Source organism: Lutra lutra, chromosome 5, assembly GCF_902655055.1.
Source record: "Lutra lutra chromosome 5, mLutLut1.2, whole genome shotgun sequence".
Taxonomy (NCBI): Eukaryota; Metazoa; Chordata; class Mammalia; order Carnivora; family Mustelidae; genus Lutra; species Lutra lutra.
In genome coordinates this window covers 61,573,614-61,598,943 of record NC_062282.1, presented here as the reverse complement: position 1 = coordinate 61,598,943, position 25,330 = coordinate 61,573,614, and the positions used below count along the sequence as shown (strand labels likewise).

Below are 25,330 nucleotides of genomic sequence, written 5' to 3'. Positions count from 1 at the left end.
CCCCGCTACCACTACTTAATTGAAGATGTAATCCCCACTTAGTGACTTTGCAGCCTCCCAGATACCAAGTGTGGCAACGAGTAAATATTAACATTCCCGCTAAATGCGCACTGCCTCTTATGCCTTTCCCCCTACAAATTGTCTTCCTGCTCCTCCGAGTGTCATCTAAAGTGAGATTATATTAACTGTGCCTTATATGGGGCTTAGAGCACTGGAGTGGAAATTAATGGGCAAATATCCTGTTCACTTACGGAGTAAATGAACACTCGATCTTTGGGCCATACCCAGGTGTTACAGAGAGGCACAGGCGACGGGTGCACATCCAGCAAAGAGTGCCACACTGCAGGCCAAATTAGCGTCCTTGCCTTGCCTGATGGCCAAAGGATAACATTAAAGCAAATTTTAAAATGAATAAGTAACCCTCCCGAACACTACAGCTCGGGGCTGTTTTCTATTCCAGCCAAGACTGCTCTTTTAATGATCTCTCCAAAAATGCGCCGGCACTCTCTTCCAAGTCCCAGGGAGTCTTGGTATTTGGTCAGTTTGCTTTTCTGTTCCAGCACACCTCCGTTCCATCTGCGGGGTGAGCACCGAGGCCAGCGTAGCAGGACACCCCAGGTTCCGTGGGGGATACCTGTGCTCCGACCCAAAGAACTCGAAACAAATTCAGGTGGAAACTTTGCGGCTTCCCGAGCAGTTGGTTTTTCCTTCCTTGCGGTAGACGTGGATGACTCCCTCCAGAAGGGTTTGTTTCCCAAATGACAGCAGAGGGCACTAGAGTCTGCCACACGGCGAGCACGGCTGCCTCTCACCACCCTCTCCCCGCAAATGCGGGACCCATCAAGGTCAGGAACATCTCTGGGGTGTGTGGAGGGGGAGATCGCCCCCAGCCCACCCCGCCAGGTATTCCGTTTGTGTCATCTGGGGTGCTGCGAGAGAGCTTTGCTGTGGGGACACTCTGCTCCTGCTCTGATCTGCGTGGAGGTGGCTACAGTGCGCATGCCCCCATTAGCATTGACACATTTGTGTACATAGATGCACATGGATCATTTTTTTAATCAAAACTAGAAGGGAAAATGATTACATAACAACAACCTCAATTCTACTGAGAGACCTGTCCCGGTGATCCTAAGGGGCGCTGTGAACATCTGCTCAGCATCAGTCCCCCACGAAGAAATTATTCTTCTGCTCATTTGAAAGACAGGTAAACTAAGGGTCAGACTGCTCCAGATGACAAAAGCCGTCTCCATCAGCGAAATAATAAAGCTTGGGAGCGCAGTTAGCAAAGGCTCTCAGAGTCAGACAAGCATTCATTTGTTATTCCAAATAGCATTTAAGGCTGACATTGGTTATGAAGGCCAAAAACCATGGTTAAAAGGCCTCTTCTTTCCTGGAGCACCTGGGAAGCTTCCAGGCCATTAACTGTGCTCGGTGGCAGCCCAGCTTATTCAAAAAGCATTTGCTACCAAGGAAGGGTAGGAAATGAGTCAGATGACTTCCTGGCCCATCAAAATGCGGGAGATGGATCTAGTTGTGTCCCCAGTCCGGAAATTCTACCTTTATCAGAGGGACCATCCTAGGGCTCCGAATAGTGTTGGAGAGGTCGGGGTGTGGGGGGCAGTCTGTCCTAGTGGTTGCCTCTTATAGAGGGTCTGGAAAGGATTTTAGGATAAGGCTCTTCTCTTCTGTCTTCATTTGTTGCTCCTTTGGATTCCCTTGAGGGGCTCAGAGTTTCAACATTTTGCAGAATGGGGACCCTTTCTCTACAAGGCAACTCAAGTTCCTTTCAGGAGCCCGGTCCCGCTCTAGGGCAGGAAGTTCATCTCGGTCAGGTCACCGTTTCTCTGGGCTGCTCTCAGATCTGGGAGCTACAGGGGCATCAGGGCCAGCCAGATGCTTGTCCTCAGCCCCTGTCCTGCAGGCTAGCCCCTGAGGTGATGACCACACTCCAGCCCTGGGCCTGGGTTTGTGACAGACTCTGCCCTCCTGTCCTTCTCTCACTGCGCCCATCCAGATACCCCCCACCTGGGCACGGGTCCTGTGCCCTCCGGGGTGCAGGCCCCTCTGGGAGGCAGTCTCGGACCCCTCTGCACTCAGCCCCTTCTGGCATGAGTGTGCTTTGTGTGGATTTTGAGTGGGAAGCAGGGCCCCGGCACCCCCGGGACAGATTCCCCACAGCACCCTGGGTTGTCTGCTGTTCCCTTAACTCTCAACTGCCTTTTGCTCATTCTTCCTGCACCCTAGAAGCTTCGGCCTGCTTAGCTCTGTGGACTCATTATCTCCCTCCTCAAAGCCACTGTTCAGGCCTATAGTCCCACAGAGCTTCCGCTTTGAAACTCAAGAGATTTTTCTCATCCTGCTGTGACATCCCTTCCCTCAGGTGCAGAGGCCACCTGGGCTTATTCTGCTCTGGGCTGAAGGGGGGGGGGGGCTACAAGGAAAGGCAGGGAGGAAAAAAGAGCATTTGAAAATCCAAAATGCTATCCTTGTCCATGTACCATAAAAGCAATCCAAATATAAATAGAGACTCAGGGTCAAAGAACAGGTAACAGAGGTAGAAAATCAAGTCCAGAGGAGAAAAGAATTTAACCCTCCATTCACGTGGCTAACATGTAATTGAGCTCAGAATGGGTGAGTTTCCTGGCAGCCAAAGGGAAAAAATAAAAAAGAAACACCGTCACTTTACACACTTGTTTTTTCGAAGCAGAGGAAAGCAGACAAACTCATCAAGAACAGTAAAAAGGCTTTCATTTCCTCTGGATTTTTAAAAGACTTGTCACTTGGGACCTTACAGTGGCAGCCCCAGAGGAGAGAGGAGGAGGTTGACCGGGGCAATCCAGAAATGAGCTACGGGCGTTTCTGAGTCCTGGTGGCTCCAGACCGGAAGCTTGAAGTCAGAGCAGAAAGGTTGCCTGCCTGGTTGGCTGGTCATCTGGTTACCTGGCCTTCTGGCTGGCTCCACCCTCTCCCTACATGAGGACCCTCCCACCCGCACCCGCCCTTTCTTTTAACATTGTAAAGTAGCACATGTTTGGAATTGATTTCAAAAATACAGGGAGAAAGAAAAGAACATTAAAACACCAGAAAAGGGGTGCCTGGGTGGCTCAGGGGGTTAAAGCCTCTGCCTTCGACTCAGGTCATGATCTCAGGGTCCTGGGATCGAACCCCACATTGGGCTCTCTGCTCAGCGGGGATCCTGTTTCCCCCTCTCTCTGCCTACTTGTGATCTCTGTGTCAAATAAATAAATAAAATCTTAAAAAATAATAATAAATAAAACACCAGAAAAGAGTCCAAGGAGTGAATAATCAGTTGTCCTCCTTCCTTGTATCCCGTTTCCCAGCTCCCCTCTCCACAGCAGTCTTGAAACTAGCTCTTCCTTCTTTCCAGAGTCAGTCTATGCATGTGTTAAGAATGTTTAGCCCTTCTCATCTTTTTTTTTTTTTTTTGATACAAACGTAAGTTAATGTGCACCTCCTGCTGGACTTGCTTCTTCACCCCACAGTGTATCTGGAGACAGGTCCCTTTTTTTAATGGTTGCATAGTATTCAATGATGTCATTATTCCCTACGTTAGTGAATCCATTCCCTATTGATATTTATTTAGATTATTTGCAATCGACTGCTTTTTTAAATGGTGCTGGGATCGGATTACCTCATACGTACTTCTTTGGAGCATAGAAGTGTATGTATTAGAAAAAGACCACTTTGTGAAACCATTCAATTAAAGGAATGGGCATTTTAAATTAGTAACAATATTGTCAAATTGTTCCACAAGAAAGGCTGGACAATTAACACTCCTGCCAGTTTCCCCTACTCTTGCCAACATAGCATAGCATCATTTTTTGTCTCGGCCATTGGGATAATATTGTCTTCCTTGATTGTTGACACTGGCCTATTTAAAGAGGAAGCAAATTAGGTGGAAGAATGCTCAACAGTCAGCATCACCTAAATTATGAGGACAGGACCAGCTCTACCATGTGTGGGCTCACCACACAATGAAAATAAGCCTCTTGCTGAAAAATTCAGTATTCCAAGATGGCGACAGTCGAGCACTGAAATCAAGTACAGGACTCTTGCAAGCATGGGGCCCCTGACAAGCTGCCAGCCCCTGGCCCTGGCCCTGCCTACAGGGAGAAAGAGAACAATGGGATGCCAAGTAATCATTACAAATGACAAGCCTGAGCTTGTCATCAGGAGAGGAAAACATGTACAGAAAAGGAAATATCAAACTGCTCTTGCCCACAGCCTGTGGCTTCACGGACAGGGATATGCTTGTGTTCACAGACATGAGATCAGACTCCTCAGGAAAGAGAGCTTCCACGTAACAAGTGCTAGTTAAGCCATATGAGCTTGCTCTGGTCAGAGGCGGCAGCTTCAGAGGGTTGTGTGGTAGGAAACCCCATGTTGCTCTGTTCAGGTTCCCCCAAAAGTAGAGTGTTAACACAAGAATAGGGGTACAAGCAATTACTTGGCAGTGATTCCAGGAGACAGTGGCAAGAGAGTAGGGGTGAGACGGGAAGGGGAAGGCAGCCAGTGAAACGTGTGTTTGCGTGCTAGTTCCCACTGTGGTGACCGGAGTTCAGCATCACTGGGGACCACTGGGAGATGGGAGAAATTGCCTCTCAACCCAGGGCCAGGCAGCTGGAGTACTAATCCGTCAATGCCCTGCCCATCATTGGTTGAGGGCAATAAGCAATAGCTCCCAATTTGAAGGCCATGGGGCACGTGCTCCCATGCCTGGGGGGAAAGCCTGCAGGTTGAGAGGTGCAGGTGTGGACCCCACGGAGAAAGATGATGCAGCAGAGCTGTGGGTGTCCCGGTGCCCATGTCCATTGCCCTCGGTACTTACTTCTTCTTCTTCTTTTTTTTTTTTAAAGATTTTATTTATTTATTTGAGAGAGAGAGAGAGAGAGAGAGAGCATGAGAGCAGAGAAGGTCAGAAGGAGAAGCAGACTCCCCATGGAGTTGGGAGCCCGATGCGGGACTCGATCCCAGAACTCTGGAACCATGACCTGAACCGAAGGCAGTTGCTTAACCAACTGAGCCACCCAGGCGCCCCAACCCTCGGTACTCACTTCTATGCCCACAATTGTGGTCACTTTAGAGACCGCCACCACATGAACAAGGAAGCTCATACTGGGGGTAGCGTTCACATCAGCAGTGATACCAGGACAGAAGTGCAGTGTCGCGGCCACTGGGCGGGGGTTGGGGAGCATCCTCTTGCTTGGCTTCCTCCTCAAGCTAAGTTTATAGCAAACCCAGTCTGAGCTGCCTTATGAATGGAAGACTCGGGGTGTGCTTGCTGCTGGCTGAGAGTGGGGGAGGCCTGTGCTGGAGCCAGCGGGGTGGGGGTGGGGGCGTGCTATACAGGAGCAAGGAAGGAAGGAATAGCCTGGAGTCCTTGCCAGATTTCTTGGGCAATGTTTTTCAAGTAGGCCATATATTGCACACAAGCTGGCAGGCGCAGCCGTGAGGATTTTCCCCCTTCTAACAGTTTTTCTGTAGAAACAAAACGCTTATAGTCTCCCACTAGTTCAGTGCTCCTATTTCTGAGAGCTAGTCTGCTGACCTCTTCATGACTAATCCACTGGAATAACAGCCTTTCCATCCCCTCCGTGGTACCTGCAGGCTCATTCAGGAGAAGTGTGTCACCTGCCACAGCGCCTGCCCTTCCCCAGAGGCCCACTTTTGGCTACGGCAAGAAACGCTTTGTCTTTTTCCTTAAAGGAAGAGTTGGATGCTGAAATTCTATTTAAATAGTGACCTTTTTGTTTGTTTCTGTTGGAAAAGGGACCTTTGAGCATTAAGCATATATTTTTTTAAAGATTTTATTTATTTATTTGACAGAGATCACAAGTAGGCGGAGAGGCAGGAAGGGAAGCAGGCTCCCTGCTGAGCAGAGAGCCCAATGCAGGGCTTGATCCCAGGACCCCAAGACCATGACCCGAGCCGAAGGCAGAGGCTCAACCCACTGAGCCACCCAGGCGCCCCAGCATTAAGCATATTTTAAATGAATCAAATATATGGATACACATCTTTAACGTGTCAGCAAGGTTGCTTTTTAAAAAGTCTTTTCAAAGTTTGGATCAGCATCAGCCCTATTTGTTCTCGGAGCTGAGAGCTTGGTACCATCCAAGAATGGGCCCCCTTTTCCAGAGTTATCTACAGGCTCCTTCCCCGATGGCCATCCGCTCTGAGTTGCCTGTCGCCTCTCTGGAGTCAGCTGGTGGTATCAAAGCCAAGACCGTATGAAGGAGGCCAGAGGGAGACAGACAGAGAGAACAGCGGGGGCAGGCGGGCAAATGCATCTGTGGTCTCGGGTATTTCTGCCAGAACTGACACGCTGCCGCGTTTTTTTTTTGTTTTTGTTTTTTTTTGTTTGTTTGTTTGTTTGACAGGAGTCGGCTTGTAAATGAGTGTCTCCAGACTGGCTTTCTCTCTCCTTGTTCAAAGTTCTTGCTCAGGAGAGCTTGGTGGTGACCCTCCATGGACCCAGCCCACCCTCAGCTCTCCTACTTAGAAGCCCGTGGGTGGGCTTCTCTGCAAGTGCATTTGCAGAACCGCCTATGTGCCTCCCGAAAATAATCAGCTCTACTATGTCTCCAGCAGCTGGGACATGGTGGGTGAAGAGCAGCAAAGCAGGTATTGTTATGCCCAAATCCCAGGGAAGGACACTGTGCTCCAGAGAGGGCAAGTCACTTGCCCTGGGTCACAGAGCCCCAAGGCCAGATGCTGGGATTGGAACCTGCGCGATCTCATTCGCGCCCCCGTGTCCCTGTCAGACATGACTGGAGCAGTCAGGGAGGTCTGGACTGCAAACTGTCCTTTTCTGTCCCCTGGTCTCTGTCACTCAGGCCTGCCACACCTCTCCTCTCTCTTTGTCATTTGGGAAGAGGTCTCTGGAGACTTCCGGGAGGCCCTCTTTCATGGCTTGAACCTCTAGTTCTGCTTCTAGCCTTATCTCCAGATCCTCCTCCCTGGGCCACCAGAGAGACCTCCCTAAAGTTCAACAGCCCTCCTCCCACCATATATACGCTTGCGTAAAGTCTTTCCGTGCCTCAGCGGCACACACAGACAAGGAATTCAACCCCCATGGATGGACCCTCACCCACCAGCTGTCTGCTGTTTTCTCTGCCCTTTCACGTGCTACCCTGCCACCCTGCCCACTTCCTGCCCAGAGGCAGCTTTTCCACTGGGTCAGCCCCACCTGCACGGGCACAATCTGTCTCTCCACCCTGTCCCTCTACGCCCAGTCCTCGCACCTAACCTGCGCCCCCTAGCCCCACTCCGTCTGTCTGCCCGCCCTCTATGTGGATTGCTGCAGGACAGGGAGCCTTTGACTGTAATGTCTCCAGCACCAGCAGCTAAGAGTAGGGCCCCTAGTGAGGGAGGAGGAAGTGTCTGTTGAACCAAAAGGTGAATTAATGGACTTGGATATTTGTAAGATGGTAACGACACCTGGAAAAGTTGTACTCACAACCCCCACCCCCATGCCAGGGAAGGTTTCAGCAGCAGGTTTTGATCAAGGAAAGGGGCAACTGGGAGATGTCAGTAAGAAGGTAAAACCCTGGGAAGGCATTAGGGATTGGAAGAAAGACAAAGGAAACTGAACAGATTCCAAATGGCACCAAGTACGTTTTCAAACTTCCTGCCCTAACATTGCCTTTCTATCCAGGCTCACCTACTTGTCCAAGGTGACCTTGGGGCCAGGCAGGGACTTTTCTCCTGGTAATCTTCCAGGCTTCCATCCTTTCTGCTCTCTTGTCATCTGCATGGAAACTGGCTCTGTGTCTCCCACCAGCCCCCAGTCCCCCCTCTGCACACTCTGCACTACAACCCTAACACGTATCTAAATTCGCTCATTACTGGAAAAGCTATTGGTGTTGACATGTAGGAACATCCATTTTAATTATGGAAAGGGACCTCCTTATCAATTATTTAGAGCCCACAGAAAATAATACAGTGAAAATAAGAGAGAAAAATTAGCTCTGTCTTTTGCTTTGAAAATTTGACATGGGGGCCGTCATGGTACATACATTGCCACGCCACACGTGCACACACACACACACATACGCACGCATGCACACACACACGCATGCGCGCACACACACACGGAGACAGACCCTGAGGTCCATTCCATACTTCAGATTCTAAGACTGGTACCTTTCAAAAAGGGATAAAACCTAAAATTAAAATGTTAGCTGTTTGAGAAAAGCCACTGAAAGCCAAAAAAAAAAAAAAAAAAGAAAGAAAGAAAAAGATTTGTGAGTTGGCACAATGAATTTCAAAGAATATTTAGTTGAGGTAACTGATATCCCTCTGAACTCAAATCAGTTTGCAGAGCTAGTCAAAACAAAGTGGAAGTATGGAGATAATTACCCAAGTTGTTTAGGGTAAAAATACCTTCTGAAGGGGTGCCTGGGTGGCTCAGTAGGTTAAAGCCTCTGCCTTCGGCTCAGGTCATGATCCTGGGGTCCTGGGATCGAGCCCTGCATCGGGCTCTCTGCTCCGCGGGGAGCCTGCTTCCTTCTCTCTCTCTCTGCCTGCCTCTCTGCCTACTTGTGATCTCTGTCTGTCAAATAAATAAATAAAATCTTTAAAAAAAAAAATACCTTCTGAAGCATCCCAGTAACTGGGATAAGAGGTTTTTCCGCAGGCAGTCGTCCTCCAGAGTTGCTCAGTTAAAAAGCACCCTCAACTTTGCACATGTAACAGCCATTTTATCTTATCAACGTTTTAAGTTCAATGTGCCCATGCTGGCTTCTGACAATTGTAGGGAAGTGGAGTATGTTTTTAAAATCTTTAAAAAACTGGGGAGTTGAGACCTTAGTGAGTTCCTATCATTTTCAAGACCTGGTGTTGGGTTTCAGAAGAAACAAAGGCCGAGTCAGGCCCTGCTTATCCTCCAGTGTCATCTTTTGATGTCTTACTTTTTCCGTGTTTCTTCTTCTTCTTCTTTTTTTAATCTTTGTGTCCTATGTGTTTTAAAAAATTTTTTTTAAATTTGAGCCCTATAAACTAAAAGAAGGTTTGGGTGGCAGGACTATGGGTCATTTTCTTTCACCCTCACCACTCTTCTACCTCTTAGAAGTTACTGTAGCTTTTGACTTAATTCAAAACATTTGTATTCCAAAAATCTTTAAGTTTTTGCAAATGACCCTGCAATACAAATGACTGTGCAACTCAGTAAGAAATGAAAGCCTCCTCCCACTCCAGCATTATTTCCTCTGCAGGAACCAGAGCGAATCCTCTCAGACTTTGGTCCTATGCTGATAAAAGGCACACCAGCAGGTAGGTTTTTGGGTTTTTTTTACTGGGATGTCATACACATGTGAGTTTGCAACTCACTTGTTTTACTTAATAGTGCATTGCGGGCATCTTTCCAAGCTGGTGGCTAGCAATTCTTTTGATGGTTGTCTTTCATCCCATAGTATAAATGACGTCGTTCTCGGTGACCAATCTCTAAACGATGGGCCTATGGCCATTCCAGCGTCTCCTTCTTGCAACCACCGCTGTGATGAACACGCAGGTACACAGAGCTTTGGACACTTATGCTAGGATTCCTTAAGTGCCTTTTCAAAAAATACTTGAGGTGAAATTCACATAACATATAGTTCACTGTTTTACTCTGTACGGTTTGGTGTGGCATTTAGCATACTTGCAATGTTGTACGACCACCACCTCGCTCTAGTTTTGGAATTCTTCATCAGCCCAGAGAAAACAATCCTAACCCATTAAGTAATCACTCATGATTCCTCCCTTCCTCTGTCCCTGGCCACCACCAATCTCTCTTCTGTCGCTATGAATTTGCCTTTTCTGGACATTTCATGTAAATGGGATCATACAACATGGGACCTCTTGTGCCTGACTTCTTTCCCTTAGCGTAATGTTTGGGAGGTTCCTCTCGGTTGTAGGATATATAGGTGCTTCTTTCCTTTTGATGGCTGGAAAATATTCCATTGTGAGTACAGAATGCACTTTGTTTACCCATTCATCCACTGAAGGGCCAAAACCCCTTCTCAGAGGGAACAGCTGGGAAGACCGAGGGGTTCAGGTGAGCCTCAGACATGGGCACTGGTCTCAGATATTGTTTCTGTCTCTCTCTCTCTTTTTAAGGTTTTATTTATTTGTTTGAGAGAGCAAGCAAGAGAGTGAGCACAAGCAAGGGAGAGGGAGAAGCAGGCTACTCGCTGAGCAGGGAGTCCGATGTGGGACTCCATCCCAGGACCCTGGGATCATGACCTGAGCCGAAGGCAGACACTCAACCAACTGAGCCACCCGGGCGCCCCTTTTGTTTCTTTTTCTTGAAGAAGCCCAGGCTGTATTGATTGTTGCATATCCTGGAGAACTTCTGTCCCAGAACTATTGTTGGTTTTGTCTTTTGTTTTTCTCTTTTAACCAAGAGTGAGATAAAGGAATCATTGGCCTCCAAGTTCCTCATCCAATGGAGTTTCTCAAATTGGAGGCAGTGTTAGGAAAGTAGCTGGCTTGGTCAGGTTTTTATTCTGCGTGCTAGGAAAGAACCAGCTCACCCTATAAAGGGTTCCTGCCTCTGCTCTTAGACCTGGCCCTTGGGGGCTGGGGAGGTGGGCACTAAAAACAGCCTCCTGTACTTCAGCCAGGGTTGTGTGGACTTGGTGGCGGGGACGGGAGGCTGCATGATGTCCAACAATCCAATAGAATCTGTGTCTCGAGTCACTATTTCTCCTGAGCGCTATGAACAGAAGTTGTATGCATCTCTCCTTTTCACTTCATTTTTCCCCTGGTCTCTTAAATCTTTTCAGAAAACCTAAACTGTGCCCAGGCAGTAAGGATCTAAAGAAGGTAAGAAATGGCTCCTGCCCTCATGTCACAGGAGGGAAGATGAGCATATAAAGAAAGAACGCTGCTCCTTGGGGTGCCTGGGTGGCTCAGTTGGTTAAGCAACTGCCTTTGGCTCGGGTCGTGGTCCCAAGGTCCTGGGATCAAGTTCCATGTCGGACTACCTGGTCAGCAGGGGGGCCTTCTTCTTCCTCTCCCTCTACCTGCTACTCCACCTGCTTGTACTCTCTCTCTTCCTCTCTGTCAAATAAATAAATAAAAATTATTAAAAAAAAAAAAAAAGAGCACTGCTCCTTTGGGGCAACAGGACAGAGGAAGGATGAGCATGCCTAACTCATCCAGATAAAAATGGAAGCATCCAGTTGCTGGTCTGGGTGCCCATCTGACAGACGTCATGTGCACAAAGGCACAGGGGAATAATGGGGTATTGCCTTGCAGGAGTCAGTGCTGCGAGGTTTCCAGTGACCTGGGTTCAAATTCTGCTCTAGTCCCTAACAGCATAACCTCGAGTAAGGGCTTTACCGTCCCAAGGGCTCTACGTACTGACCCTCAAAATGAGGATAATGCTAGCTGTCCGTTCTAAGGATTAGATGTATGTAAGCAAAGGGCTTACACTCAGGGAATATCATTCATCCTTTTCCTAGTTCCACGTTGATCATGGCTTTTCCCATGGCTTGTGAGCTACCCGAATCCCAGTCTCTCACAGTCCTATTCCCAACTCCCTAAAGACCATGGTGCCCCAGGAAATGTTTCTGAAGGGCCTGAGGCTGGCCTATAGTCCTCTCCTACTTTGCAGAAAACTTGGTGTCTTTCAAGTTAGAACTGGCATTCAACAGCCGTTCTATTCAGCTCCCAGCAAACCCCTTCTAGAGGCAGAGCCCCTCACCTTCAGCCAGTGCTCCCCGGAGCTCCAGCATCTTCTGAGAATCACCCAAATCTGTCCTCCCACAAGAGGGTCGTCCTCTTCTGACAAATTGAGCCCGAAGCTGTTACGATCTCTTCTGTTGGAACTTTTTAACGGCGTCATAAATCTTTTATTAACATTTGGTATTATACTAATTAAAACTGTTCTCTGTATGTATTATTAATTTCCCTAGCACTTCTTGCTGGGGTGACGTTTTTAGCCAGCTAAGCAGAATGTAGCACAGTAAATAAGAAGAAACTCATTTCCAGACAATTAGCCTTGCAGAAAAATAAGTTGGTTAATGGAAGGCATGATGATTACAAATTTTACCTAAATAAACAGGGTATCTTAATGGTAACTCTTCAAGCTAAGTAAACAGATTGGGGTGGTAATGTCCTAAGCAATACTTAAATGTAACAGTTTAATAAATTGGTAAATTACTCATTTCATCTTAGAACAAAATGGTAATACTGTAGTAATAACCTAGTATATATTCCGTAAATATGAAGCATTATCACTTTAGCTCTGTAGAAATCACCACAGTGATATGTCAGCATTGATCTAAAACTGCAGCATTTTATCTCAAGTTTATTACCCATTTTTGAGAATCGCTGAGATTTTCAGAGCATAATGGCAATAAAAGAAGAATTTAAAAAGCGCTTTAATGTGCATAAGTTAATCAGAGGTATCCTCGGGGGGAAAAGGAAATTTGGTAAAACATGAATTATAAGCATCATTTAAACTTACTTTGGACACTAGAGATAATAAATGGCACCATAATTTAGAAATAGCTTTTAACATCAATGACGGTAAGTACCACTTTACTGTTCATAAGAATTGCAGAGCAATGGTGCTGAGGCCAATTTTATTAGCCATTTTTTTCTTTATAAAAGCAATCCAGTCCTTTCCACAACTGAGGAGACAGGAACAAGAGTTACGTGCTAATATGCAAAATGCATTTAAGTTTTTTGAAATAGAGAGTAATAAATTGTGCCAAAAGATAGAGTCTGGAGACAAATGAATGATCATTTAAAAAGAATAAGGCGCTCTCAGAGTTTACATATTTGGGGAAACTTGATAAAAAAAAAAGCCAACAAATTGTTCATACATTTTCCCATTTGCCAAAGCATGCGGGTGTGCTTTCAAATCCAAGAGATGAAGCCATAAATCCCAGCGATTGGGAGATGCCGCAACAGAAATATATTTTTATAAATTGTCGCCATTGACAGATCATTTTTAAACTATATAAAGTGCAGGTTCAACTTTCTCTTCATGGTGCCCTTCCTGCAGAGAAGGCTCAGACTCTGACCTCTGCTTACCAAGCACAGCCCGAAAGGGAGGGGTTGCTGGCTGCCACTCAGCTCAAGCCGAGCCGCTCAAGCTGTGGGTAGGACAGTCGCCAGGACTCACTGAACCACCTACTAAGTGCCCAGTGTGCTGAGCATTATGGAGCCCAGGAGAAGCTTGTCTGGTACAGTGTGTGGCAAGGTTGGCCAAACCTGGCGTATGTGGAAGAAACAAATCCAAGATGTCAGCCCAGACCTTGACCTTCAGGATTTAGTAACTCCACACTCAAGGTCTTTTGCTTGTTACCTGATGAATTTGAAAAAAACCAAAACAATCCACCTTACCTGGTCTTTAAGTCTTAGATTCGAGTAACATTGATGCTCCTTGCCATGCTTTTGAACGTGAGGGTATAAAGGGCCTGGGGTCATCATCTAAAGCAGCTCTTTCTGAAAAGGCGGGGAGGGGAGGTAGGCTATAATAGTGTAGTGGGGCAAGAAGGCAAGCAGAGGAGAGAGGAGAAGCTGAAGGCAATGAGGACAGCTCCTAGCAAGGCTCTTTGCTGTGTACTTGCAGGCCGACAGCAGGCCTGCAGGCCTTTTGTCCACCCCAATCCTGGTTTATCTGTGTTCATCTTACCTCCCGATGCTTCATCACTGCCTGCTCACAATATCACTGACATCCCCTCCCTCGGAGAGAGTCAGGAAATAGCAAGTTTGCCTGGTCTCCTTGTGGGAAAAGCCACACGGCTTCTCATATTTCATCTGCGAACTCCACCTCCCATAGCCATGGAGGCCCCATCTCCATAGAGCAATCCAACTTTGGTTGAAGACCTCAACTTTTGAAACAGAGTGGAGCATCCCCGGCCAGTAAACAGAGAACCGCTGTAGTCGGACAGCTATGTGAGCTTGGACAAATCCACTTTAAAGTGACCGAGACTTAGTTGTGTCATCTGTAAAATGGAGTTTCGAAACTCTTTTAAAAGGTGATTGTGAGGATTGTGTGAGAAATAGAAAGGTTGTGCCAAGGACAGTGCTTAGCACTTGGTAGGGACTCAGCACAGATTGGGTTTCTCGCTGCTGTGGGGTCCGAACATCTGGATTGCAAGCCACATCCTGTTGGATGTCGGTAAGTTATTTAACATCCCCTAACTCAAACTTCTCATTGTCAAAATGAGATCTACTTTCTAGGTCTATTTGAAGAGTTAAATGAGATCAATAGTGTAAAATGCTTATTCCACAGCCTGGCCCCTAGTAGTTCTGGATACAATACTTACTGTTATTATTGAAGAAATGTGTACTAGGCTGTTGCAATGTGCCAGTCATCAGTGATCCAAGTGAAGAGAAGCCCCAGAAGGCAGCAGAGAATCTGGTTACTCTTACTTAGAATAATCTAGATTTTCAACAGTCTAGAAGATTCTCTAAGGGGAAAATGTTACACCGAGTGAGTGAGTTAGGGCTCTAAACTCTGACATAACTGGGTTTGAATTCTAGCTCTGTTACTTTTTTTCCTTTTTAAAGATTTTATTTATTTATTTGACAGAGATCACAAGTAGGCAGAGAGGCAGGCAGGCAGAGAGAGAGAGAGAGAGAGAGGGAAGCAGGCATCCTGCCGAGCAGAGAGCCCGATGGGACTTGATCCCAGGACCCTGGGATCATGACGGGATCATGACATGAGCTGAAGGCAGAGGCTTAACCCACTAAGCCACCCAGGCGCCCCTAGCTCTGTTACTTAACATCTGACTCTGAGCCAGTGACTCATCTTCTCCCAGTCTGCTTTCTTCTCTCCAGGAAGAGAACAAGAACAATTTATCTTGTGAAAATTTATCTACCACTGATAATAAGTATAGTAAATGTACCACAGTGCTTGTTGTGCATCAGGCTCCTGGTGGTGAAATGCTCAATGGATTGTGTCATTTAGTCCTCAAACAACCTTGTGAGGGAGATCTATCCATGCAAAGTACAGACAGGTTGATGAAGCTCAGAGAGGCAAAGTGACTTGTCCAAGGCCACACAGCTGGTGAGGGTAAAACCGGGATTTTAACCCGGTCCAGTGAAAGCTCTGTACATGCTGTGGGCATCTTGGTAGAGGAAGCAGACCACATAAAAGTGCCACCTCCCTTCCTCAGTCAGAAGTCCTCATGGTCTGAAGCTGAGGGGCACACCGTGGTGTGTCAGCATCCGTGGGGGGCTCATTAGACACTGTTGGTTAGCCTAGGCTTGCAGAGAGGGCTATGGAAGACCTCTGAATCCCTTAGGGAAAGTGGAAGACCCCGTGCCTTGCAGCCACCTTTAGGGGGCTCCACAGAGAAATAACAGTTTACCATATTCTTACAAATACAATCCAGGGTATTCTGGTTTGTATCTGAAGTTGTTTGGGAATGATAATTTTCAAACCAGTCAGAATTGCCTCTGACAGTCTTGAAGACATTGGCTTTCATAACCAAGGGGTTTTGAGGGACCTTCTTGAGTAAAAGCCAATGAGCCGGACTCAGTCCACTTGGGTTAAAGTCCTGGCGTCAGAGAACTTGGGAATGTTGTGTCACACTCTGCACAGTCTTGGTTTCCTCATCTGTAAAAAGGGGATTAGAGTAACCCCTGTCTTCCAGGGTCCTTAGAAGGATTACAGGAGATTGTGCAGCTGGTCTCATCAAATGGTAGCCTGGCCACCATTGGAGAGTTTAGGGGGCTGCTGCTCTGGGGGTCTCCAGGAGCTGGGGACTGGGTGGGTGTAGGGCCCCATCCCTGCTCGGAGTGTCCCCACCCACCTCCTGGAACAAAATAACTTGCAAGAGTCCCAAGTCCCATCGTTAATGAAGGCAACCCCTCCCACGGCCCTCTCCCCACCCTTGCGTCTTCCAGTCTTCTTGGAGTTGGGTTTCCTCTCTGCTCTCCCCCAACCCCTCCTCCTTAGTCCCATTACTTCCTAGGAACAAAAGTGTGCCAGCTGTGGCGCCCCAGACAGCAGATGCGAACGTGCTGTTTAGCATACTGGATATTCACCGGTGCCCCTCTGAGCCCACACCCGTTCTGCAGCCCCAGGGGCTCAGCGGGTCTCCTCTATTCGTACTGGAGAGGGTTGTTTCTTTTCCCCCCGGAGCGTTCCGCATTTTCCTGCTGGCTGCATCTCTGCCGGCAGGAGGAAGGGGTGAAGGAGGCAAAGGGTGCGCTGCTGTCCCAGGTTTCAGGCCTTCCGGAGTTTCAGCATGTCCCAGATAAATCCATCGATCAATAAGGCTTGATAGTGGAGCCAATATATCCCAGGTAGCGGGCCAGCACGAGGGCTGGCTTCTTTAACATGGGGGAGTCTGGGTCAGCACAAATCTCTCTAATGACCCTGCGGCGGGTGGGGCTTTAACAGGCTGCGATCGGTGGCAACACAGCCAGATGGGCCCGCAGCCAGGAGCTTTGAGTCCAGAGCTGAGTTCGGTGGCACGAGGTGAACCTGGGCGAGTCCCCTGCCTTTTCGGCTCCCCAATGTCCTTCTTTGTAGAATGGGAACACAGGACTGTTCGGGGGAATCGCTGGGATGTTGGAAGGTGCAAAAACCTCGGATCAAATATTCTGTTCAGGTGTGTTTTTCCTTCTTCCACCCCACCTCCTCTCCACACCAACTGGGAGAGGAGTTTAATGACTAACTCACTAACTGGCAGCGGGTTTGACATTTTCGGAGAACAACTTTATCAGATCATTTTAACTAAAGTGACAGTCAGACATGGCCACTCATCTCAAGGTAACACCAGGATACTGACACTTCTAACCCAACAAACCAGGCCTAAATTCGGGGCTGACTTCTCTGCCAACGACTCTACTTACAGTGATGACAGACAGGAGAGATGACTGCAGTTGGGGGGACACGGTCCTATTCCTGCCTTTTCCTCTCTCAGAGCAACACCTCTGAGTAAACACCTACGTTCTTAGTAGGCGTTTAATTAGATTTCTAATCCACAAATATATTTTTAAATGCTTTTATTCTCATAATAAGCTGATAATCAGCTGTACTGTACGATAAGCCATGGGCTTTTATTTTCCCTGGAAGACTCCTTAGTGACTATATAGCTCTCATTTTACAGATGCGGAAACCAAAGCGCAGAGAGTCAAAGCCACTCGCTCGGGGCCATACAGAAAGAACGTGACGGAGCTGAGCGGAGAACTTGGTCCAGCCCGCCGGTGGATGGCGAGAGGGAAGGCGCCGATCATCGTGGCAAGTCCGTGAGGGTTTTGCGAGTTTCTGAACCACAAGAAAGTGTGCGACTGGGTCTGGCATAAAACAGAGCGGATGCTTGCAAATGCGGGCCCTCGCGGCTCCGCATTAGGAAACCCACCCAGAGGGTGGAGAACCCTTCGGGGCTCCCGAATGCTGGCGCCTGCACCACGCCGCCGCCCTGTGCTTTAGTTGCGCCGAGGCCGAGGTTGAGATTTTAGTGAAGGTTCCCAGGAACCTTCAGCGCTGCCGCAGCCTAGGACCCATTCTGGGCCGGGCGGTCTCAGCGGGAGGTTGGAGACCTTATTCTGACGACTCTAACCCGGCGCGCCCAGCCAGACCGCGGCGAAACGCACGCGCACCGCCTTCTACTGCACCCGGCCTTGACCCGGCAAAGGCGCACCGGGCGGTCCGCCCGACGTGGACCAGGCCGCGTCCTTCGGCTTTCGGAGAAGCGCCGCGGGCAAGAGAAGGTTGCCCAGCCCAGGGGCGCTGCGGGGCCTCGCTAGTCTCACCGCCGATTGGAGCGGCGCGGCTAAGTCTCCCCGCTCCCGCTCCGAGGGCAAACATGCGCTAGCCCGGCAGCCCAGAGGCGCTGGTGCCCTTGGAACGCGCCGCGTCCAGCGCCCAAGCGGGGCGTGGGAAGGTCCTTCGGCCCCACAGATAACCCCGGGCCTCGTGTCAGGGTGGTGCATCCTAGGCCGCCTCCCCAGCCCTCACTAGGCCATGTCCCTCCTTACCCCCATGTATTAGAGAGGGAGCGCTTGGTTTAGGGGGATAAGAAGCGCGGGTGCGCTGCAGCCGCACGACCCACAACCAATTTCCGAACTTCTCTGAGCCTTCATTTTACCAACTGGCGAATGGTGTGGGGGATCCAAACCCCGCAGAAATACTGTGTGGATCATCGTAAACCACACTGCGTGCAAAGCTCGCTGTCCCCGGCCGGCTCTGGACAGGCTGCTGCTGAAGGGGAATCTTCCCCACTTGAGAGAAGCCAGCAGCCGGCCCCAGAGCTTCTCTCTCTCTCTCTCTCTCTCTCTCTCTCTCTCGATCAGCCGTGTCCCCCCAGATTCTACTGGCTTTGGAGCCTCCCAGGGAAAACTGAGCACAGCCTAACTCCTCGCCCCTGGGCAGGGCAGCCTCACCCCTCTTGGCGGACGCTTGGGGCCCAGACCTCCCTGCTTGGTGGACTCCGAAAACGAACGCGCGAGGAGAGCCCTCGAGAACAGTCCGCGCAGGCAGACAAAGCTGACCCTTGTCTCCCAGTCCTGCATCTGTAAAATGGGCACTGCTTTAGAGACGCTTTAACCGAGGTTAGGAAAGGCCCTGCGGGAAGCGCAACGAGTCGGTCTTCAGCCTTCACCCAGAGGCCTGGGCTTCTATTCCTTAATTCCCTCCCCCGTGAGGCTGGGCGTCCACAAGTACCCGCTGCCTCTGGAGCCAAGGCTGCTTCCTCCAGCAGAGGTGGGGCCTAATGTTGGGAGCGGATCGCCAAGAAAGCGTCCATGTGAACTTTCCTGCCTACTCCAGATTCCCTCCCCTACACTCAGCCTTAGAGGCGGCTGCCTAATCTGGATGTTTCTGCGCCAACACGGCCTTCCAGACGGTGGGGAGTGCAAGCTGTGACCCTTAACAGGGCATCCTGGGGCTCTAGTCCTGCATGGCCACAATGTAAAAGGCAACCTCCAGGCTTTGCACAAGGGGAGGCGGGGTTGGACACTAAACACCCTTGCATCACCCAGCAATCTGTCCTACCCGTTGGGGGCGCCCACCCAGCTCTGGGTGGGCATGGGCGAGACACAGTCCAGACTCGGCCCCACACGAGTTGGCTCATCCCCCTAACTGAGATGGACCCTTAGTCTCTGTCTGGGCAAGGCTTGGCAGGGGTGAAGCGCTCAGACAGGGCAAAAGCGCCAGTGGGGAAAAATACTGACGTCCCTGAGAGCCAAAGCAAGACTAGGTAGGTTCCCATCCCCAGGCCTGGCTGAACGCAGACCCCAGGCGGGCTTCTGGGTCAAAGACCTTTGGCTCAAAGGGAGGCACCAGAGAGAAAGAAAAAGATGCTTGTGTGTTCCCTGAAAAGGCCCAGGAATTGAGGGCCATCCTGGCAAAACCACAAAAATATTTTAGAAAACAAAATCACTATGCCTTATTATAGAGAAAAAGAAAAAAAAAGGAAATTGGAAAGCCACGTCAGTCCCTGAGGAAGGGGCTGTTTGGCTAGCAAATGGAAAGGTCATTCTTCGATGCTCAAGTCCCCATCCTGGAAGGCCAGCGATTCTCATCCCGATGGGGGCGTTCCTCATGTTTTTTAGTGGAGAAAATGGAATCATTTCAAGAAACCCCCTGCGGAAAATATCTGAAGATCTGAGTCCCTCCAGTCCCTCTCTGGGGGTGTCTATGAGTCAGGGCGAGTGGAGCTTGGAGGTGCAGATGAAGGCAGCCACCATGGGAGCTCTGCCCGTGTTTCTTAGACTCCCTGCTGTCTTTTGAGCCCTGCCAGTGTAGACAATCCCACAGCCCGCATACAACGAAGTTGCCCAAACACCCGAGCCCGCAGGGTGGCGCTTGGCCTGGGGAAAAGGCGGTGTGCTGAGGCGGGTGGGGCGGCTATGGGGCTTGTGGGACAGCCCCAGAACTGTTTCACCTCAGGAAGCTAATGGGAGCCGGGTCAGGAGGAAGGGATGGAGACATGGAGGGAATGGCGGAGACAGACACAGAAAAAGCTAGGCGCAAAGACATTCTGAGACCAGAAAAAGAAAACAAAAAGAACAAAAGGAGAGGAGGGAAGGAGGAGGCAAGGCTGGGAAAGAAACTTAGAGACAGAGGACAGCGGAGTCAGAAATGGGGAGAGAAGGGTGGGCAGGATACGACAAAGAGTCACGGAAACTAAAAGCAATACTGAACGAACTATATACGGAATCATAAAGCTGTAAAGGAAAAGCAGAAGTTACAGTAACACAGAAACCAAAAGTAACAAATAGAGTAGAAAATAGAGAACATCGTGGAGAAAGAAGTGGAGAGGTCAGAATTAAAAAAAAAAAAAACACAAATTAAAAGACCGAATAAAAGGGGGGAAAACTGAGGGAGCAAGAGGAAATGTTCACGAACGCTTCCAGTGTGTGTCCTGTTGGAAGGGACCACCCACCGCTCATCCCGTGACCCTGAAACTCAGCTTTTCAGCCGAGGTAAACCTGGGTGGACTGGGCCTCGCTGCTTTCACACCTGGGCTCGGTATTCCAAGGTTTCCGGGTGCCCCGCCCCTCTCCTAACAGTGACGCCACCAGGCTGCGGTGACGGTACATGACGTCACGCCCCACCTATGGTCCCACGTAACCCACAAGGGTGCTGGTGTTCTGGGTTTGTGCCCCGCGCTTTCGCCTTAGACAAGGAACATTTGGAGACTCGGGACGTGCCCGGGTTCTGTGCACACAGCCCACCCACAGTGCGCGCAGATCCCCTATTGCCAGTCCTTGGGTCCTCCCAGGACCTGAGGCCTCACTGGAAAAAGAGGAGGTCATTGGTTTGGTGGGGGGAGGGTTCTGAGTTCTTAGAAGTTCGAGGTCACGGTGCCTTTCACCCCCTAGGTGTCTGGCCTGTGACAACCTAAGTACCCGCGGGGGTGGGGGGGAGCGGTGGCGGGGTGGGGGTTCATTCTCAACCCTGCCTGGCGCCGACCTTCGACCTCTGGGCCTTGAGTGCCCTTCCCAGTCCGCCCCACCCCGCCGGCACCCAAACTGCCGCGGCTGGCACGAACTGACCTGCACCGCGGATCCTCCCCGGGGCCCCGGGCCGTGGTTGGAGCTGAGCCGAAAACCGAAGAAGCTTGGAGAGGTGGACGCGCCCCCGCACACCGCGGCTCGGCCTCTGCCGCAGATGGGGTGGGGCGCAGGGCCGGGTTCGCCGAGCATTATTGGAACGAAAACGAAATAAAAGCGGCGTTAAGTGAAATAGCTAACTTTTTTATTAAATAAAACGACTTAAATAAAAGGAACGGAAAAGGAGAGGAGTGGACCCAGCCTAAACGCAGGGTGCCCCAGCCCTGGCGCTCCCCCCTGCCACCTGGTCGGCCGCCCCTCCTCCAGCGGCCCCCGCGGGGGAAGCAGGTGGCCGGTTTCTAAAGAAAAAAGCCAAAACTTTTATTATTTACACGTTTGGGCAAAAGTACAAAGTATAATACAGGCGCCCGGCCCGGGGGGTGCGGGCGAGGGGCGGAGAAACGTAAGGCGCTTTCTTTGTCAGGCCTGGGCCTGGGGCGGGACTGGGCGCCGGGCGGGGGCTCGGATTGTGCAGCCGCGCGGAGCCCGGGCCCAGCCCCCTCCGCGGCCGGTGGAGATGCGGCCGCGCCCCGGGGCCTAGTCGAGCTCGGAGGCCCCTGTCCCTCTCGGCCTCGGGCCCCCCCCCCACCCCAGCCCGGCTGGGGGCCCGGGGCACCCCGCCGGGTAAGGGCGGCGATCCACGAAGACTGTGTGCGTTGGTGGCTCACACCAGAGAGGTGACGGCGGGGACCTTGGAGCTGTCCTCCTCCCAGGGCTGCAGATTCTGCAGAGCAAAGAGCGACGAGTTGTGCAGACAGAGAGGGTCGGGCTGGATGGAATCGTTGAGGCTCTTTTGGAAGGCGTCGTGTTGCAGCTGCAGCATGAGCCGGCTCGCCTGCTGCCGCTCCGCCTCCCGCTCCTCCGCCGTCTGCCGCCTGCACCGAGGGAGGGAGAGGGACAGCACCGTCATGCACCCGGCACTGCGGGGCCGCCGGCGGGGCCCCCAGCCCTCCCGGGAGCGGAAGCCAGCCGGGAGCCTCGAGGCGCAGGACCCGTCTGTACCCCTGCTGGCGCTGTGCGCCCGAGGCCCGCGCGTCCGGGGAGTGGGTTGGCATCGTTTGTTTTTGTTTTGTGTCGGGTGGTCGCCGGGAGGGGACTCAGCCCGCCGCCCACCTGCACGTCCGGGTATTGTGGCTTCGCCAACAACAAAGATGTTTCTTTTGCGGGATAACAGGGACATGGCGTGCGTGTAACTGACTCGGCCCTGCGGACAGTCAGTTCGCTAGGGTCCGCGGGTGGGAGGGCTGCTCTGCAGCTGCCCGCGCTGTGTCCCTGGGCCGGGTCAGCCTCACCCAGTTCTCCCAGGCCCTTCCCGAACCTCTCTTCCAAAACACGATGGCTTCGCCGTTCACGGGTTGGATGGAAATAGGGATCGGATAAAAACGGGGCTGGAGTCAGGATGGGGAGCGTAAGGGGGAATACGGAGCCCGCGCCGACTGTCGGATATCCGAGAGGGCAAGCGGGAAGGATTAGGGGAGTGCGAGAGAGCCCGGGGTGGGGTGGGGCGGATGCTGGTGGACGTTCAAGTGAGAGGAAACCGAGAGGGCGCAGAGTCGGAAGAAAACACGGAGAGTTGGAGAGGCGCACGAGAGCGACACGGATGAGAATGGAGAAGCCGAGGCGCGGGAGAGAAGGGAAAGAAAACAGGCCGGCGGGAAGGAGAGAAGGGAGATAAAATTTGGGAAGGAGTGGGGAAGCGCATCCCTGGGAGGGCGGTTAGCGGGGAGAAGAGAATGAGGAGAGCGCGAGGCTGAGGCGCGGGGCGGGCGAAGAGCGGGTGCAAGCGGCCAGGCCTCTCTCACCGCCACTTGGTCCTCCGGTTTTGAAACCAGGTCTTGACCTGCGCGTCCGTCATTTTGAGCGACTTGGCGAGCGCCGCCCTCTCGGCCGAGGCCAGGTACTTCTGGCGGTGAAAGCGCTTTTCCAGCTCACAGATCTGCACTCGAGAAAAGGACGTGCGCGGCTTCTTACGCTTGGGCGGCGTCCTGTTCTGGTAGGGGTGGCCGATGCGCCGGGTCACGGTGAAGGGCGTGAGCGCCGCCGCCGCTGCGGAGACACACGAGGGCCCCTGAAGCCCAGCCCGGCTCCACTGCCCTTCAGGCCCCATGCGGACCCCGTGTCGCCCGGTGGAGCACAGAGTGCTCCGCTATTTCGTTGGTCCCCCGCGTCCCCAGCAGCACCAAGCCGGGCGGGAGACACTCTCGTCTGCCCCTGGGCGTAGGCTTATTTCCCCGAAACTCCCTGATTTTCCTCCCCCCTGTGGTTGTCCGGAGCGCCGAGCGCTGAGGCCTCCGCCGCGCCTGGGCCTCCAGAACCGTTTCCCAGAGTGGAGCACCTAGGGCGCGGCGCCTCTGGCCCCGGGAGGGCCGAGGCCCGGTGCCTGTTGGCTGGCCCTGCTCACCTGTGAAGCGGTCTTTCACGAAGCGGCGGCTGCTCTCCATCCAGGGGAAATTGAGGCCGCCCAGGCTGGAGACCGTGGGCACGGAGGGCATGGCGGGCAGCGCGCTAGGCAGAGGCGGTGGCACGGCCCCGGGCAGCGGCCTGTGCGCTGGCACTCGGATCACGCCAGCGGGCGCCAGGCTCAGGTTGACACTGTAAGATCCCGGGTCCTCGAAGGGCGCGCCGAGGCCGGCAAAGGAGGCGGGTAGAGACGGGTACGTGGCGCCCGGACGGCCCCCGGGGGGCCCTCCCAGGTAGCTGGCGCCGTCGGGGCCCCGCGGGGCTGGTGCGCTGTCCTGGTCCGGGCTGTTGAGGATCTGGTCGATGCCGAAGCTGATGGGCTCGTGCGGGTGCGGGGTCTGCGCGCTGGCGGGCGCCTCCATCCTGGGCGGGCGGAAGGGCTGGGCTGGGCTGGGCGGGGAGGCGGCTGGGACCCTGTTACGGCGCGGCCATGGAGCGCCCGGCGCCTCTCGTTGCACTGAAACTTTGCCAAGAGTGCGCGGGCCCGACAGGCTCTGTGTCATCTTTCTTGAACCGAACCTGGAGTTTCCGCTGCTAATTCCTCTCCCGCCGCAGCCATTGGCTGCGATCAACAAGCCTCTTTCCTCCCATTGGCTCCCGGCTTTCAATAAAGGCCTAATTCATGGAAATAGGAGCTTAGGGACTGTTCCAAGGTGACATCATTTTAACAAACGAACAATAGGTCAAATTTATTAGCTGGGATAATGGGCGGCGGATATTAGCGCCCGAACCGCAGCCTCCCAAACCCGAAATCTAACGAAGCTGCAATTAGCAGACGCTCCCCGCTCCTCCCGGCCGGGGCCGCTTCCCGGCCGCAGCGCGGGGCGGGTTAGGGCGCTCTGCGGCTGAGATTGCCGTTTGCTGAGGGGGGTTTCGTTTTCTTCCAAATTTTTTCATCTGGGTAAAACCCAAACCATGTGAATTCTTTCAATTACAATGGAGTTGCAAGCCCGGAGCGACCCTGTGGAATCCGCGGAAGCGTCTTGGACACCCCACCTCCACCGGAGCAACGAAAGGAGCGCACCTCCCGCCGCAAGCTCCGCGCTCCCAGCGCGCGCGGTGAGGGGAGCACCGCAGCACGCTCCGCGCTCGCGAGGACACCGACCCGCGTGGGGAGAATTCACCCCCGCCCGGGCCACTTTGGAGACACTCCCTGGCACTCGCCAGGTGGACCGAGGTGTGATTCACAGGTGCCCACGCGTGCCCGGCCCGGCTGGTCTAGGGACCCAGGGTCACCGGTGGGGAGTGGGGATCCAGCCCCTCGAAATTCGTTGCAGATTGGACGGGGACAGTAGTCGCGTGTGGGAACCCGCCCATGGCACTGCAGGTGTGGGGACCTGGGATGCCCGAGTGGCGAGGCGCGGGGGTTGGTCATCTTTGGAGCAAATAGCCGGATTTCTTTGGGTAACGGGAGCAGCGAGTCCTTCCCGTGGCAGGCCAGCCTGGCGTTGGACCACTCCCTCCCTGCTGCGTTCATGCCTGCGGGGACTGTCGAGGCCGGCGAGGGGCACCGTGGACAGGACAGGACAGGACCTCACGGCCGGCGGCCACCCCCAGAGCCAGCCTCGGCTGTCTCTCCTGGAGGCGACTTACAGAATCGTTGTCTACCCTCGAATTCTGAAATCATTAGGTGCAAACTGCTGCATCCCTGGCCAGGCCCTCTCACCCCGTCTTGCGACGTGGTGAGAGCTCGGAAATAAGGCTGGCCAGAACTGAGCGTTCACATTCGGGTCCGTCACTTTCTAGCTCAGTGACCTTGAGCAAGTGACTTCCAGTCTTTAGGCTTTGGTTTTCTTGTTCATGAAATGGACAAGGCGTGCATTGCGGGATTGTCCTGCGC

General features: G+C 52.1%; 1 protein-coding gene across 1 annotated transcript; it reads right to left on the bottom strand.

Moving 5' to 3' along the window:
- Positions 1-21,397: 21,397 nt before the first annotated feature.
- On the bottom strand, positions 21,398-23,973 carry TLX3 (T cell leukemia homeobox 3). The gene is made up of 3 exons (XM_047729999.1): positions 23,432-23,973; positions 22,833-23,076; positions 21,398-21,905 (listed from the first exon to the last, which is right to left on the bottom strand). Exons 1-3 carry the CDS (start codon positions 23,850-23,852, stop codon positions 21,695-21,697), a joined length of 876 nt encoding a protein of 291 aa, XP_047585955.1. The 5' UTR covers positions 23,853-23,973; the 3' UTR covers positions 21,398-21,694.
- Between the last annotated feature and the right edge of the window lie 1,357 nt (positions 23,974-25,330).